The sequence below is a fragment of the Vigna unguiculata genome, chromosome 3 (assembly GCF_004118075.2).
Source record: "Vigna unguiculata cultivar IT97K-499-35 chromosome 3, ASM411807v1, whole genome shotgun sequence".
NCBI lineage: Eukaryota > Viridiplantae > Streptophyta > Magnoliopsida > Fabales > Fabaceae > Vigna > Vigna unguiculata.
This window is the reverse complement of record NC_040281.1, coordinates 43,069,105-43,086,685: the sequence shown is the minus strand read 5'-3', so window position 1 is coordinate 43,086,685 and position 17,581 is coordinate 43,069,105. Positions and strand designations below refer to the sequence as shown.

Below are 17,581 nucleotides of genomic sequence, written 5' to 3'. Positions count from 1 at the left end.
AATAATATATATTCAGCAATATATTAAATGAATGAAAATGGCATACAAATACAAATTGAATACACAATAGAACAAGACTCTTTCGAAAATAAAGAAATAAATTAAATATTAAAAACTAACGTAGATGAGATTATAAACTATGAATAAATACGTAATAATAACAATATTAAACTGTTTGAGAATTCATAATTAAATAATATATTAAGATTTTAATATAATAATAATAATACTTGCCATCAGGTGCAATTAATTGCGATCACTGATTTCTCTACGTCATCATTGTTGTGGCTACGCAATTAACATTAGGAACAGACGATTTCAAAGGGTTTCAAGTTTTAGAATGTGGTGGAATGTAGTTTTTTCTGTTTCTTTCCTCCAGTTACTGCTGCCTGCATGCATTCACACTCACTGTAGTTTAATTAGCTCTTTCTAGATTTGATAAAGTTCAAACTATCCTTTCAATGACATGAATATTAAATAAGTCCAAATTCAAGGTCCTTAACATAAGCTCTGAAAAAAATATATAATATAACACCTGGAACATTTCATAGAAATCATAATCTTTTAGTACATATTACTTTTAGGTGCAGTTATTTGTTAGACAATAGTATCCATGCAAAAGCTGAGAGGATTTGGAATCGATTCCCATATTTGTGTGGAATGGATATATGGATTATGGATTGTATTAAACTCCTGACCCCATGGATAATTTACACTTTTCCTAGGAAGAAACCATGAATGGAGGAAGTAAAAGCCCGTGTTTTATTTGATTATACTCCAGTTACTTATTTGAATTCAATATGATTCTGCAAACATTTTGCAATTTTTATACACAAAAATAATGAAAATAATAATAAGGAAATCACCATAAAGTGGGGATTAAACAGCTTAACTTAAACAATTGTCAGTAAAAAAAAATATCAGATAATCAATTAATTCAATATCATTTTAAATTACTTTTAAAAGTAATTATAAAATTAAAGACAATACAATTCACAATTAGTGAACGAGAAACAAGGTTTATAATTTTAACACATTCTTTAAATTCTTACAAATTCCACATAAATGATAGAGTATCATTGTTATAAAAACACCTGAATAAATGTCCTTTGCATATTAACTTCCGTAGCGAAAATATGGCACTGACATAGTAAAAAGCATACAAGATTTATAAATTGTGTTTACAATATTTTTTACAATTACTACTAAAATGGTATTAGTGTAGCCTAATAATCCTAGTCATTTGATGAATTGTATCATAATCAGGATTTTGATGTTTAAACAAGTCCTCTTTGCTCTTCGAAACCCTATTCCACAAGGACAAATTATCTTATTCTTTTGATGTTTAAACAAGTCGTCTTCGCTCTTCGAAACCCTTTTCCACAAGGACAAATTATCTGATTTGATTCTTTGACAAAAACAGCAGAAACATATAACCTTAAAAACAGAACTTCACAAATTAGAGGTTCAAGAACAAAATAAGAGCTTTTCAAATAATTTCAAAACAGCTACACTTACACTAAGACATTACTTGAAAGGTAATTACGAAACGCAATCAACTTGCCTCTTATTGACATGATTCTTGTGTAGTGTAACCATCATCCCTTAGCACGCTTCTCCTTCCTCTTGGTCTCCAAGAGTGAAGCAAGAACGGCACATTTCTTCTGGATTTGTTTATATTCCTCCTCCAAGTCCACAACCTATATTACATCAGCAACACTAACAATTAAAACACAACGACTAATTAGAACACAATAATCAAACTTTGTAATCTGACTACTATTACCATCTTTTTCAGTTGTGTCTCCTTTAGCCTGTACTCCTCACACCTGCAGAAAAGGGTTTTAGTGAAATTCTATTCGACAATAAAACGAGTAAACAAAAAGCACAGGCATACCAAGGTATACATACAGATACACACCAAAGTGATTGCCATGTTAACCTTGCATTTGCAAAATTTTTTAAAAAGTACACATGTCATGTCATGTCATAGGTATTAATAATTAATTATTTGGAGAGTTCATATTATACTAACTTTAAAATATCGTGATAAAGTAGAAAATAATGAATTAGTGGGAAATTTCCGGTATAAGATTGTAGGATATAAATATATGATAAGAACCATGGAAGAACCAAACTACAAAAGCTAACTATTGTTGTGGGACAGTACAAGGCATTATACACCCAATACTAGAATCTCAGTCTTCCAGTCTAGGACTCCAAGTTCCATACATCCATTTAAATCCTAACATCATACCACATCCAGCGGGCTAGTTGTGACCTAGACGTTATAAACTGCAACACTGACGTCACCACCAGCGCTGCTTGTTTGCAACTGAGACATGGTGGAAAGCTGTAAACAATTGGAAAAAACCTTGAGTGATCCACACCACAAGCTAGCTATTGTAGTTGGAGAGCCCAAGATTTTACACACCAACAACCAGAATCCCATACTTTCAATGTCGGACCAAGTCCCATACCCTACAAATGGATCCTAACATTATCTAACCCAACAAAGTATTTTATCAGAATCGTGTTACTGCCGGAATACGAAATTAGGAAATGTAAACCATTGCCAACGGATCCTCCTAACCCACAAACATACAAAATGATAGAAGAGAATAATACATGTAGGGTGGGTAAGACTACATCCCAGAACGGAAAATAGAGATATAATAGAGCCAAGCAACTCAAAATTACACATCCCTGTCACAGTAGGTGAAGTAAAACAGAAGTAAAAATGCGTTTGGTTGATGTACAACAAACGGATAAGAGAAAATGGTTGATCAAGCAGTACATAGAAAGAACAAGTATAGCCATTCAAAAAGTATAACCAAGGATGAAAACGACAATTTTTTTATTGTCTTCACCCTTGAAGACAAATTACAAAAAAAAAAATTACCTCTCAAAAAGTTTTATGTTTTCTGCACAGATTTCATCAACAGATACAGACTGTAGAGTTTCCACCACTGTACCCTGTTAGAAAAAATACATGTTCGTGAACAACAAAATCTTGCATACTTCCAAAAAAATAAAATAGAAAAAAATTTGTTCCAAGGGTGCATATGAACAAATGGTAGTTTTTGACACAAATCCTTAATTTTCAATCAATTATTTTATAAACTATTGTCTTAATTTGATACTAAATAAATCTTTTCAAAATAAGATTTCTATAAAATCTTTATCATGATCAGAGCATAGGTAATATGTTATTTATTGGTTCCTGATTTTCTACCACATTGTGGCAGAATGGTTTCCTCTATGGAACTGACACTGTCCATAAATTAGTGACTGTATTATAAAACAAAAACAATAACTAGAGAAATAAAAGATATTCTTCTCCATTCCAATATGGTATCAAAGCTTTGACTCTAAACCTTGCTTTTTCCCGTTGTGAAAATGGAAAAGGTCAGTATCGATTCATATCCTTCAACAACTGTAAACCAATCAAGACCCAGAAGAATTCTAATAGAGAAAAAATACATTCCAAACCACCACCGAAGATACCAAATTGTCAACATCTACAAATGAGCCAACTTATTTCACAACGGAACATTGCCGATTCTTGCAAGTTACACTATTATCTCATGGTATAAGCTAAGTGAGTCGAGTCATAGATGAAAAGTTTGATTCATAGCGGGACAATTGTTGAGGGAAATATTGTTGCAGGATGCAACAACTGTCCCATGGAGAGGGCCAAGCGAGCCGACTTACAATTGAATTGTGCTACTTTGACTGTTTACACTCTTTAGTAGAAAGAGTTGTATTTTAATTATCAACTATAACTTTTAGTCTGGTGGTAAGGATTCGACCCAACAAAAAGGTGTGTTTATTCGTTTCACTCCTATACAAAAGGGATACAAGTGCTTTGATTTGATTTCAAAGTTGGATGCTACCATTTTTATTTCAAAAACCCGTTAGAGTCATCATAAAAGTTGGATTTTGCACTGCCTCCACAACTTTTTTAACCTACAGATCACTTTTATATCAGAAATTGATCATATTTAAACGAAAACAAGTGCTATCCAAGTCCCCACTGTGAAGATGCAATGGTACTTGATACATAACCTTTTGGTACCATTTACTCAAGCGAAAAAAAAATATATGTACAAAAATATGAATCCAATGATCAGAACTTGCATCACATAGAGTTCGAGGAACCAGAGAAGTCAACAATTTCTAGAACAATACAACCTGCTCATTCAAATAATAAATTTGTTCGTGAATCTCATAAGGATGATGATTCCATCCTTCTCATTAATATTAGAAAAGACATAAGGACATCTTGCTTTTCCTTCATAACTGTCGGGTAGAAAATTCCCAGTAACATTCAATATGCTTTTAGAGTTCAAAAGCGGAAAAATACTTACATTAAAAGACATAGAAACTCTTGCAAAAAATCAAATTTGGGATTGGACTTTGTAGAATTGGTAAAGGGGAAAAAATGGTAGGGCACAGAGGGTGTTCATAATCAAGTACAACTCAGAAAGAAAACTTGGATGTTAAAGGTTATACCCAATCTTAAGTATCGATTATTCAAAGATGTTTGTCCTTATAGCAAAGTTCAAAATTTTAGTGTACTAATTTCTTTAGTTACCAATATTGAAAGACACCAACTAGAAGTTATGAATGCATTTCTCAGCACATACACAGAAGAGGAAGTTTAAAAGGAGAATATGTTGGAGTATGAAATGAATATCTTTGATTCTCATCCTTTTTTTTTTTGTTAATGTTGGATGTAACTCCGCCCAAAGTTGAAGTGTCGTCAAGTCAGTAGATACAACCTTGTACAAGCAGATTGTTGGATCATTATGTTTTTTGTTTAGCAGCAAGCCTGACATACTAAGTAGTTGGGTTGATTAGTATATTTATGGATCATTCAAGGATTTCACAAATGCTTACAGCTAAGATATGTGAAAGGAACTTCTGGGCTATTGGTTGCTGCTCTCAAACCATGGCAGAAATGTTTCTGATGAATTATGACATCTTTGGCTGACTCAGATTATCGTGGTGATAAAAGTAACACAAGGAGTTGTATTTCATGTTATTCTAAGGAGTCAGTGTTGGCACTGTCCTCATGTGAGGTTGGATACATTTCAGCCTCAATGGAAGCTTTTCCTTGTGGCTTTAAAAACTTGATGTCAGAAATGAAGATTAAAGAGAAGAGCCTGTGAAAATGCTAATAGACAGTAACCGTTATAAGCTTGGTTAAACACCTTTTTTCTCATGGAAGGAGCAATCATATTCAAACAAGATTTCACTTCCTCAGAGATCATGTCAGTAATGGAAGTTTGAGTTCAAATATTGCAAAACTAATGATTGGGTGACTGATATTTTAACAAAGCCTCTTAAGCTTGACTGATCCAAGGTTATTAGAGACATTATAGGTGTGATTTCTATTGCTAATCAGAATTGAGCGGAAGTGTTGTGGATATTTCATTAGTTAGTGATTTTATGTTTGCTAGTTACTGAGTTGTTAACAAACTACTTCTAACTGTGCACTAAAAATACTGATGCTCTATATATGTGACAAACAAGTAAAGTCAGAAATAAAAATTTCTATTTAGTACCATATCTCTTATCTTATTCTTTCTTCTTTTCTTCTCTGATCATGTGAGTAATCTCACTCATTTTATGTCTATGTTCTAATAAAAACAAATAACAAGTATATAGAGCTATCAAAGTGAATCAGAACCCGTGGGCCAATCTGGCCCATCACGGGTTTAGGCCAGATTGGGTTGGAATTCTTTAACAAATTTCAGTATAGGTCAATTTTTGACCCGACCCACCAAGAACCCGGTTCACCCAGGTTAAACCCATGGTGAACTAGGTTGGTGAGCCAACTCACCCACAGATAAAGGACCACACAATTTTTTTGGTTGGGTTGTTGTTTTTAGCCAACATATTGGGTTTACAAATGCAAACCTAATATTTTTATGATTTTTGTTTAAATTTGGGGTTGAACATTATTTTGGATTGTACTGGAATTGTATTCAGTTTATTAAGATTTTAATCACAACTATAATTTAGTTTTTTTGGAATTGAAATAAAAAAATTGTATTTTTTTTTAATTAAGTGAGCTAATGAGTCAACCCGTTTAACCCACCCACCCGTGATAGACCGGGCCGAGTTCGAATTTTTTTGGCTCGTTAATAAGTGAGCCGGATTGGGTTGACTCACTAAGAAAACAACCCGTGGTGGGCCGGGCCAAACTGGACCGAGTAACCCATTTTGACAGCTATCAATCCAAAGACAGTAACAAGTATGATTTCAGGCTGTATACGTCAGATAAATACAATCTTCTGCAGATAATGTCAACAACTTACAAGTTGCTCGTGACTTAAATCTTGCACGCCAGTCACATCAAGATCAACAATTGTTTGATTTAAACTCAGGGTGTTTCGATGCTCAGGTACAACACCAGTAAACTGTTGGTCAGAGGGCAATTCATTCTGTGGATTAGTTGAATGTTCAGCTGATTTTCGTATCTGGGCTTCTTTTACAACATTTTGTGATCTGAAATCTAGGGGCTGATATCCAATCAAGTGACAGTGGCCTTTCCTGTTTACTCCAGAAAAAAAAATCAATAAATCAAATAGTCAACCCCATAATGTTGATATTTTGGAAAAAGATCACAAACCTCTAACTAGCTCTTCATTTGAAATAAAAATTACTAGTAATTGCATAAAAATAACACAGCAGAGGATAATGGTTCTGGCATCTAGTTACTATGATTGTCATTCTAGTAAGTTTTTTGAGTGTGTTTGTGCTTGAAACTTGCGGTCAATAAGTATAAAGAAGGAACTACAACTGAAAATATAATATACTTTCATGGCCAACTTACACCATCACGTTTTCTAAATACATGGGGGCCTGTTGTGAAGCAAAAGTAGCTAACCACAATTACAATGTCTACAGCTTCTGGCAACAGTTATTTACTTCCAAGGAAATTACAACTTGAACAAATAGTAAAACCTAAAGGAACATTAACAGAAAATCAAAACTAAAGCATCAACTGCAATCATTTTGTTCAAAGAAAGCAATATTAGCTCGCTAGAAGCAATCATTAAATATACTACATATTAAAGAAGCAAAACCCATATATAGAAGTAAACTGTTCACAATAAACTATGCAAAAGAGAGACAAACCAGTAATCCATTGTCATTTGTTTCATCTTGTTTTCCAACCGAATGAACAGAACTGATCTCTCAAAATCCTGCTTGTCATGCGCTGGTTCTATAAAATTGGCTTCAAGAACTCCTAAATATGTGCCAGTAAATTAAAAAACCTGGGAATTTTGGAGTAAGCACATGCAGAGATAACTTGACATGGAGAAGAAAAAAGACATACCAACAACACAGCTCCCTTTTGATGAACCATCGGCAACAACTTTCCAGAAGGGCTGCACCGCAAAAAAGTTAAGCAAGTCAGGATCAGAATAGAGACCAAATAATATGTTCGCAAAGAAACTTCTGTACTGCTACCAATAAAGCAATGTAAAGCTCCCTAAACATCCATGTTTCAATTGACATTCAACATGTCAAATTAAGTTTTTTAGAGTAGTGTAGAGGAGAACAAAAAGACGAATACACCAAGTTTGCGAAATGATTTCATGTTTTACATGATGATACAATATATAAAACACTAGCCTTCCATCTTTTTATTAATACTCGATTATATTGCATAGTCCTAACTAAAAAGAAATACAGAAACAAATCATAGGAAATAAAAGAAATATGGAAACTAATCCTAGCACAACATAAAATACTCTAAACTGTTATAAAATATAAGGGATATAATTACATTTATCTCCATTGAGGTTGGTGCTAAATACCTTTTATACCCTTCTTAATGAAAAGTTAAACCCACCTTCCTTGCACATTCATTGCTTTGTTAAGTGTACTCGTGTTGTCAGCACATAAACATAGGAAACATAGATGTAGTTATTTCAAAACAACAAATGTCTATAGAATAAGAGGTTGGAAAAAAATTTCAGAAAAAAAAGGCGGAAGTGTAATTAGCAGAACTAAGAGAAGGTACTGAAAAAAACAAAACAGATATTGGGCAGAAAAGGTGAAGCAGCAAAGTTTTGAAGGAGAGGACTCACTGGGTGGATAGCCAACTTGGAAATTTTTTATTAAGTGCCACACGTGTGACATGGGGAGAATTCTGATCTATGGAGGTCATTGCAGCAAACTGGTTTAGTTTTATGTGAAAGAAAGCCAAAATTATCAGGGGAAACGTTCACTGTGGCCCTGTTGCAACATTAAGACAAAAGAATAGAAAATGTGTATGAAGGACTTGCTTTGCTACAAATAGGACGCAGTGGAGGATTTTGTTCAGGAGTTTGAAGAATTAATTGCTAGGACAGCCAATGTCATTGAGAAGAAGCTGTTGTGTTTTGTTAGAATAATTTATCTTGATTAAATAACTTGACTTGTTTAGATAGGTTAAGTAGTCTGTCCTAAAAAGTTGTCTTGGTTATTAGCAAAAATTATCTTGACATAGCCTCTTCCTCGTAAACTCTTGGTATTCTTTATGTAATTTTCTTCCATAAATAACATGGGTCGGATAAGAGATAATCAACCTCATAAGCCCTTTTTATCATCTTTTCAGTCTTAAGTGGTTTCTTTCTGAGGCTTGAAATCTAATACTAAAAACAGGGCCACAACACATTATCCCAAAGATGCAACTCAGGGCATTAGGTTATGGAAGCGGAGCTACAGATGCAACTAGTGGGAAGAGCACACGAACTCAGAATCACGAGCACCAAATAGAGTTAATTCTGGTGGAGGGTCAGTCTTCAAAACTTACATGCCTTTAAACAGTCAATCATGGGAGAAAGAAACTTAGTAATAAATAAATAATGGGGCGTAAACCAGCATTAATAAATCTGTGACAGCACCAGAAACTGGCCACTAATGTGGAACAGCAACACAATAGCAGAAATGGGGTTAAACCTTGTGCCATATCAGGAGTGCCTCTAAAAAAGAGAGGAAGGTTGAAGCTTTTAGTGTGATCTACCATTTAGATCTACTAATAAATGCCAAGAAAAAAATTAAGGGTATCAATTTGAATACTATTCAACACTTTTCACATATTCAACCACTAAATAATCAAAGTTTATTCAGGAAAAAAAAAGCTAAAATAGAAAATCAGATTCCATGCGCATAAAATTTCAATATTGAATGAGAATATAAAGAAAACGAAGATACTTTAAAACACTGCTGAAATAAACATTAAGTCAGATAAGGCATTTCAATCATTCATAACAAACCTTGATTAGGCGATTTTTGTGGTAGACATTAAATCCAGTAACCTTGATAGAAGGTGCCTCCTTTATAAATCCAATGGTTGTCTTTGTCTCTGCTGCGGCCTAAGACAATCCAAACTCATTAATTTGAAAATCTAAAAAACTAAAATATCTTAGTCAAATGCTCATGAGTAGTGATAAAGATAACTGAAATGGTACTAGTTGGAAAACACTGATAATATCCCTTTTTCTGATACTCATGAAAAAAAAAAAAAAAAAAAAAACAGTAGAAGAAAGAAAAAGATACAATCAAGAAATGAATAAAAAAGGATAATGCAGGTCTTCAAGGGTCTATCCACCCAATCACCAAATCCCTTCACCCTTCTCTCTATCGACTTATCAAACCATTATGCTCCACTCATGTATGAAACTACAAATATTCTCCAAAATTCCAGTCTTACCCACCTTACCAATGTGAGAGATTGTGTTTCTTTTGTTCATCCTTTTCTTGCATACTATAGTATTAGGAGGTTTATAAAGAAAAAATTATGAAAACTATTATCACAAAAAAAGATTGCAAATTTTACAAACAATAAAAGTTTTTTATTTAACTTTTGGAGCATAACAACCTCACAAACAGGCTTCATATCAAGAAGACATCTAATTCAAGTATATTTCTACTGTGAGGAATATGTAGCAAGTTTCATGGTGGTGCCATATTGCTTTAACCAATTTTGAATTCATACTCCATATCATGGATCCTACCTCATTTGATGCAATGGCTAGCTGAGGCCTATACGGAATTACTTTTGAATGTATCAAGTTATCTGCTATGTTGTACTGATCCACAAGTTTACCCCTTAGTATGATTTTGAAGTTGGAGAATTTTCTGAGGTACAACATGGAAACATATGCCTGAAACATTTGAAGTGTCAATCAGAATACACAACAAAAAAAGGAAAGCAACACCAATAAATACAACTGAAGTCTCAAGTATTACCCGTAAAGAATAACGAAGGCGGTAAGAAATATGAGACTGAAGCAGAACAGTTTTTTTGTTCAATTTTTTCTCAGCCCCATGGCTGGCCTCATCTCTCAGCATAATATCCTATGCAAAAGATCAAAGATGATTATAACTGCTATCAAAATGATCAACGATGTCAAGTAATTGAAAAGTTATAGAAACAGCGTCTAGCAAGATACACCATAAAAGATATGTCAGTAGCACAAATTATTTCAACAGCAAGACTTGTGATTGCACAAGAAAAATTGGCCAAATATGGTAGTTGGTAATTCGTACCACCAATTTGTAACAATTAACATAGGGAATTAAGTTGTAGCAGAAAATGTTCAAGATAGGGAACAAAAAAAATCATTACTTCATAAAATAATCAAGTTGTTAAGATCAATTGGCCAAATATGGTAGTTGGTAATTCGTACCACCAATTTGTAAGAATTGACATAGGGAATTAACTTGTAGCAGAAAATGTTGAAGATAGGGAACAAAAAAGATCATTACTTCATAATATAATCAAGTTGTTAAGATCAGACGATCTATTGAACCCCATATGACAATTATATAGTAATATGAAATCATTACATACGATTTTTCTAACATGTGTGTTATTTCAATTGAAGGTCTTTTAACAAGTATGTTTTTCTCACATATTAGACGAACTATAGGACCTTGTCTAACACTATAACAGATGACATCTGACTTATCAAATTAAGATCTAATAAAATCAATCACGTTGTAATGATAAATGCTTTATAGACTAAGTTAAAATTAATCTCAAACGGCTAGTTTATCCAGGATTAAATTGGTATTAGAAATCCAATGTCTCTATTATCAAACTCTTTAGGAAACAAATAATCTTATGCGTTCATGTTTAACTATGATTAATTACGCTTAATTCTTATAGTTGCATATATTGTTTGAATTGTTTTCTTTAGCAAATCCAAAAATATGAACGTTGAGGAGATCAAATTAAATCTTTTCAAAGCAAGCATTCATTATCATAAAGATGGAAGATACAACTTGAATTCCCTACACAAAGACATTGCAAGATCCAAGTCTACCTTATATAGAAGCAACCGCCAACTTTTTAGAAGCTGAACAAAGATAACAAGTTGAAATTACATAAGAAATACATCTTTCTAGATCCTGTATATATTGTGTTCTTTGTTTGTTGGGTTGTGAAAAAAAAGTTGTAAATCCTTCCAGAATCTTGTAAATCATGTATACATTGTGTTTTTCTTGCTTTCAATTACAGACACAAAAGGAGCATAATTTGATGGAAGTCCTTCCAGAATAGCATCTAGAGTTCTTCATGTCGAACAGGAACTCCACCTCCAACAAGTCATCAACATAATTTTTTATTTTCAGTAAGTAGACTTCAATGGATTTGGAATCAAGTTTGACAACTCGCATAGCAGCATAGCAGTACGAAGCTGTCTAGCACGAGACTCAGTTTGAAGACTAAATGGATCTTCTCCCAAACTTCATAGGAACGAGTACAGCCAAGAACATGAGATTAAACCGATTTGGATTAGATTGAAGCCATACTAGCAAAGTTTGATCTTGAACCTCTCGGGCCTCAGTCAGGATTAACGATGACATTAGCACGTCAAGTTCATTAAAATATCTAGGTGGAACCACTGGATTAACAACAAAGTGTTGCAACTTATGCAACTTAACTACTGGTCCAATGTATTGGCACCAATGTAGGTTGTTAGAGTCACCCAATTTTTCAACAATGGATGTAGGAAATGAATTAGAAGATAGTGAGTCCCAGCAAAAAAACAGCTAAGCGAAGAAGCAAAACGCTGAAGTGAAAAAGAACTAGCCAAAATGACCATGTACAACAAAAGTAAGACTCGATTAAGCATTACGAACTTCGTAAAGTACAAGCACACAACAAACCGCGACTACAAGCACAATTGAGCATAGAAAAATAAGCTGAACGACTAGCAATTCACCAATTAAAAAGAAGAGGAAGGTTGACAAACCAGATCTGAGACAAATCACCAATTAAACCTTGAATTAACTGAGAATGAAGACAATTAACCAATTAAAATCTTCAATTAATAGAGTTGGACCCATCGCAGATCAAAACTGGAACAATTGACCGATTGTAAACTGAATTGAGAACGAAGCACAAGGCAAACGCACAATCTGAGAACAGTGGTGAATTGGAAAATTGCATCGATTCTCCAGTGAAAAACTTGAAGAAGCTAGATCGGTGGAAAAAAAAAATGCACTAGATACCATCTTAAATAACGTGAACAAAGAGAGAAAATGAACAATTAACTGTTTTTATTATCATCACACTCTTTGAATCGTATGTACATTGTCTATTTATAGAAGTAGTTTTCTGTTAAGTGTATCAGAAAGTGGCAGTTGTACATAAAAAGAAAGAGTTGTACAAGAATAAGAAACCTATAGTTGTACAATGCAAAGAAAAACTATACAAGTAAACTATAGTCAACTATAGTATACTAACACCTTCAATGCGCGTCTAAACAATTGAGCCTGTTGAGAATAAAGAAAATAGGGTTTGAGATTAATCTCCCTTGTATATACACCATACATAGGGTAATCTATTTATAATAGAGGTACAATTAAAAAGAGTAACTGAAAATAAATAGAATAAATAGAAGACATTGTTTGATATTGTGATTAATAATATCTTAATAAAATCAAATCAATATCTAAACAATATCTAACACTCCCCCTCAAGCTGGAGCGTACAAATCATATGTGTCAAGCTTGTTACAAATATAATCAATTCTCGGCCCCCGTAAAGACTTAGTAAAAATATTTACTAATTGATCACTTGAGTTAACAAACTCGGTCTTGATGTCTCCAGACATGATCTTTTCCCGAATGAAATGACAATCAATCTCAATGTGTTTGGTCCTCTCATGAAAGACAGGATTAGAGCTAATATGAAGAGCAATCTGATTGTCACACACAAGTATCATTTGAGTAACATCTCCAAATTGTAACTCTCTAAGCAATTGCTTGAGTCAAACAAGTTCACAGGCACCTGAGGCCATAGCTCTATATTTTGCTTCTCACTGGATCTTACTACAACACTCTGTTTCTTACTTTTCCACGAGATCAAGTTACTACCAATGGAGACACAATTACCCTAATGTAGATCTTCTATCAGAAGGAGATCCTGCCCAATCGGCATCGGAATAGTAGACAACTCTTGTATGGTTATTAGAACTATATAACAATCTTTTTCCAGGGGATCTTTTAATATACTTCAAGATACGAATGACTGCATTCCAATGATCTTCAAATGGGGAATTAAGAAATTGGCTTACCAAACTGACTGCAAAGGAAATGTCAGGACGAGTAACGGTAAGATAATTCAATTTCCCAACCAATCTTCTATACTGCTCAGGATCATATATAGGCTCCCCCTGATTTGGTAGAAGTTCAGTATTGGGATCCATGGATGTATCAACAGACTTTGAACTCACCAACCCAGTTTCCTCCATCATATCCATGGCATACTTTTTCTGAGATATAACAATACCATCATTGGACTGTGTCACCTCAATACTCAATAAATATTTGAGTTTGCAAAGATCTTTGGTTTGAAAATGGTGACAGAGATGTTGTTTCAATTGAGAGATGCCATGGTTGTTACTCCATGTGAGAACGATGTCATCAACATATACTATCAAGTAAACACATCCAGCACTCGAGTGTTGATAAAAGACAGAATGATCTGCTTCACACAGAGTCATACTAAATTGCTGAACAACATTGTTAAACTTTCCGAACCAGACCTTAAGAGATTGTTTTAGGCCATATAGAGATTTGCGAAGACGACATACCATCCCAAAAGACTCCCCCTAAGCAACAAACCCAGGAGGTTGCTCCATATAGATTTCTTCTTGCAAATCACCATTGAGGAAAGCATTTTTAACATCCAGTTGATAAAGAGGTCATTGTTGAAGAGCAGCCATGGTAATAAATAAACGAACAAAAGCCATTTTTGCCTCGGGGGAAAAGGTATCTCCATAATCCAACCCAAGAATTTGAGTATAATCTTTGGCCACAAGACGAGCTTTGAGGTGATCAATAGTACCACCAGGTCCAACTTTGATTGCAAACACCCACCTACAACGAACAACAGATTACTCAGGGACCCGTTCCCAAGTTCCACTGTTATGAAGAGCACTTAGTTCATCTGTCATGGCCTGACGCCAACCAAAATGGGTTAAAGCTTCACGAACAGTTTTTAGAAGGGTCACAAAAGAAAAAGAGGAAAGACATGTATAAAAGGTAATGACAATCGATGATAACTCAAAGCAATATAATGGAGAGAGGGATTATGGATAGAACGCATACCTTTTCGGAGGGCAATGGGAAGGTCAAACTCAGATGTCAGAGCCGGAGGAAACAGAGTAGTTGGCACTTGAGTGGAGTCACATGGTGGTGGTTGTGACGGGTTTCGGGAACTATAAACCTGAAGAGGTGGTGGAGGATAAGCTGACTATGGAGCAGGAACCGATGGTAAAGAAGACACAGTAAGAGGGTCACAAACAATAGGAACATTAAAGATACTAGGAGAGTTGTCAGGATTGTATGGAGTTAGAGGTGAAGATTAACTTTTAAAATAAAGGGAGAACTCATCAAAGGTGACATCTGCAGACTCAAAATAAAGGTTAAGAATAGGAGAAAAACATTTGTATCTGTGATCTTGTAAACCCTAAGAAAACACACTTATGTGATCTAGGAGAAAACTTGTCAAGACTAGGACTGAAATTATGAACAAAACATATAGACCCGAAAACTCTTAGAGGTAAGGGATGAAGATGTTCATGAGGAAATAAAATGAAATGAGGTGTGTTATTCTTTAAAACCGAAGAAGGCATGCGACTAATGAGATAACAGGCAGTAAGAATAGCATCACCTCAAAAATGTTCGAGAACCTCTCCATGAAATAAAAGAGTGCGAGTTGTTTCAATAAAATGTCTATTTTTACGTTCAGCTACACCATTTTGTTGAGGGATATAAACACAAAAAGTTTGATGCAGAATACCGTGAGAAGCCATAAATTGTTTAAAAGAATGAGAAAGATATTCATGACCATTATCACTACGCAAAACTCTAATAGAAACACCAAACTGAGTTTTAATTTCATTAAAAAAATATTGAAAGATATGAAATAATTCCGAACAATGTTTCATTAAAAATAACCAAGTAGATCTTGAATAATCATCAATGAAAGTAACAAAGTATTGAAAACCTAAAGTAGACTTAACGCGGCTAGGACCCCAAATGTCAAAGTGAACCAAGGCAAAAGGGGACAAAGCATCATGTGTGACACTACGAGGAAAGGAATTACAACTATGCTTGCCTAATTGACACGACTCACACCCAAACGAGATAACTTGGACAAGGCAGGGACAAACTGCGGTAACGTAGCAAGGCTTGGATGACCTAACTGAGCATGAAGAGAGGGAGACTCCATAAGTGCACCGTGTGTAGAGGGACGAAGATAATAAAGACCATGAGACTCACATCCTGTGCCAATCACCTATTTCAAACTCCGGTCCTGTAAACACACAGAATTGTTCATAAAAGAAACAACACAATCAAGAGAGAGTTAGACGACTTATGGACAACAGGTTAAAAGGAGACCCAAGGACACAAAGAACATTATCAATAGTTTAACAGTGCCAACACCATGAGATAAGACTCTAGAACCATCAGTCAGTGTAACAGAAGGTAAAGGATTAGGAGGATAAAGAAGAGAACAAAGATTTGTTACCAGTAATATGATCAGTGGCTCCTGAATCAAAAACCCAAGAATCAAAAGAAGAAGATCGAGTCAGACCAACAAAAGATGTACATGTGTGAGCGACAAATGCAGTGGAATTAGAAGACTGTTGATCCTTATACCATTTGAGAAATTTGTTGAATATAGCAGATGTATCGGATGAAACAAAAGGCGGATCTCAGTAGACGAAGGTGGGGAAAGGTTGGTCTGAACAGCTACAGCAAAGCAAGGAGGACGACCATACAATGCATAACACCCGTCAATCTTGTGACCTGGCTTGCCACAATGTTCACACTCTTGTAATGCATAACACTTGTCAATCTTGTGAACGAGCTTGCCACAATGTTCACACTTAGGACGCCCTTTTCCCTGTTTGCGAAGGCGAGTCCGGTCATCATAGTGAGGTGCCAACGCAGGGTCGAGGAAGGAGACAATAACTTATTGAAGGGTCGAGGAAGGAGACAATAACTTATTGAACTCATGAAAAAGAGCATGAATTTTTCCCATATAATCAATCATAGAGTCTTGATGTTTAGAGGAAATAAGATCTGCAAATTTAGAACAAACACCATAGAGACGTTGAGTATCATTGGTGTATAATAACTTGGCATGCTCCCATATTTGAGCACATGTTTTGTAGGAACGAAAAAGTTGCTTTAACGAAGGATCAAGAGTACCCTTGAGAACCACACATAATTGAGCATCAATGGTTTCCCAACAATCGTCCTTAGTAGGAGTGAGAGTAGCTGCTTTTGAGGCAAGATGATCAAGATACCTCTGACTCTTAAGTCATAATCGGACGTCTGATGACCATGTGGCATAATTAGGGCCAATTAACTTCTCAATGGATAAGTGTACATTTAGTGTAGATGGACGAGTCAAACACACCAGAAGAAATTTCAGAACTGAAAGAGGCAGCGGAAGATGCCATGGAGGAAGGGAAGAGAGAGAAAAAAACCCTAAAATACCAAAGAGGTCCGATTGAATCAACAACACCAGATCCAGAAAGAGCAGAATGAGACAATTCCGGCATAGTGATTGTTGCCGGAGACAGTGGATGTCGCGCTGCCACGTGCGGCGGCAAAACGAGAGGAGAGGCGACGTCAAACAGCACGTGAGGGAGCGTCGCTACTCTGATGGCGACGATTTTGGCGGCGTTGAGGTCGCTTGGCCAGGGCAATCAGAACCGTGTGGCCGCCGGTCGGAACTGACACTCCGGCGACAGCGGCGATGATGATGGTGGCAGCGATTGCAGCGACAGGGGCGACGAAAAAAAAATGCCAAAAGAATACCTTAAGCTCGGATACCATGTTAGAAGTGGGCTTTAAGCCTAACTCAACCCCACAAAACCAGCTTGTAAGGTGAGGTTTGCATCTCATTTATATATTATGAAATTGCCTTATCTTTAGTCAATGTGGAACTTCCAACACACCCCCTCACGCCGAGGTATATACATCTCGTGTGTGGGACTAGGAATCAATGGGTGGTCTGTTAGCAGCCCGATAGCGGGTGGAACAGAAT

The 17,581-nt window shown here is 35.3% G+C and overlaps 1 protein-coding gene across 3 annotated transcripts in view; it reads right to left on the bottom strand.

Moving 5' to 3' along the window:
- Positions 1-1,087: 1,087 nt before the first annotated feature.
- Positions 1,088-17,581, bottom strand: part of LOC114178409 (protein MICRORCHIDIA 1-like) — a 29,721-nt gene continuing 13,227 nt past the window's right edge. Inside the window, exons 10-19 of one of the 3 annotated variants that reach the window (XR_003603320.1) lie at positions 10,255-10,362; positions 10,020-10,169; positions 9,279-9,377; positions 7,352-7,403; positions 7,150-7,261; positions 6,327-6,561; positions 2,903-2,976; positions 1,787-1,829; positions 1,519-1,700; positions 1,088-1,437 (exon numbers count right to left, since the gene is read on the bottom strand). Coding sequence is in view for 2 of the 3 variants with exons in the window: in XM_028064281.1 (XP_027920082.1) it covers positions 1,599-1,700; positions 1,787-1,829; positions 2,903-2,976; positions 6,327-6,561; positions 7,150-7,261; positions 7,352-7,403; positions 9,279-9,377; positions 10,020-10,169; positions 10,255-10,362 (975 nt within the window). In the remaining variant the exon portion in view is untranslated. Of the gene's footprint in view, positions 1,438-1,518; positions 1,701-1,786; positions 1,830-2,902; positions 2,977-6,326; positions 6,562-7,149; positions 7,262-7,351; positions 7,404-9,278; positions 9,378-10,019; positions 10,170-10,254; positions 10,363-17,581 lie in introns of those variants that run through there. The other 2 variants (XM_028064281.1, XM_028064282.1) reach the window with 2 other exon arrangements.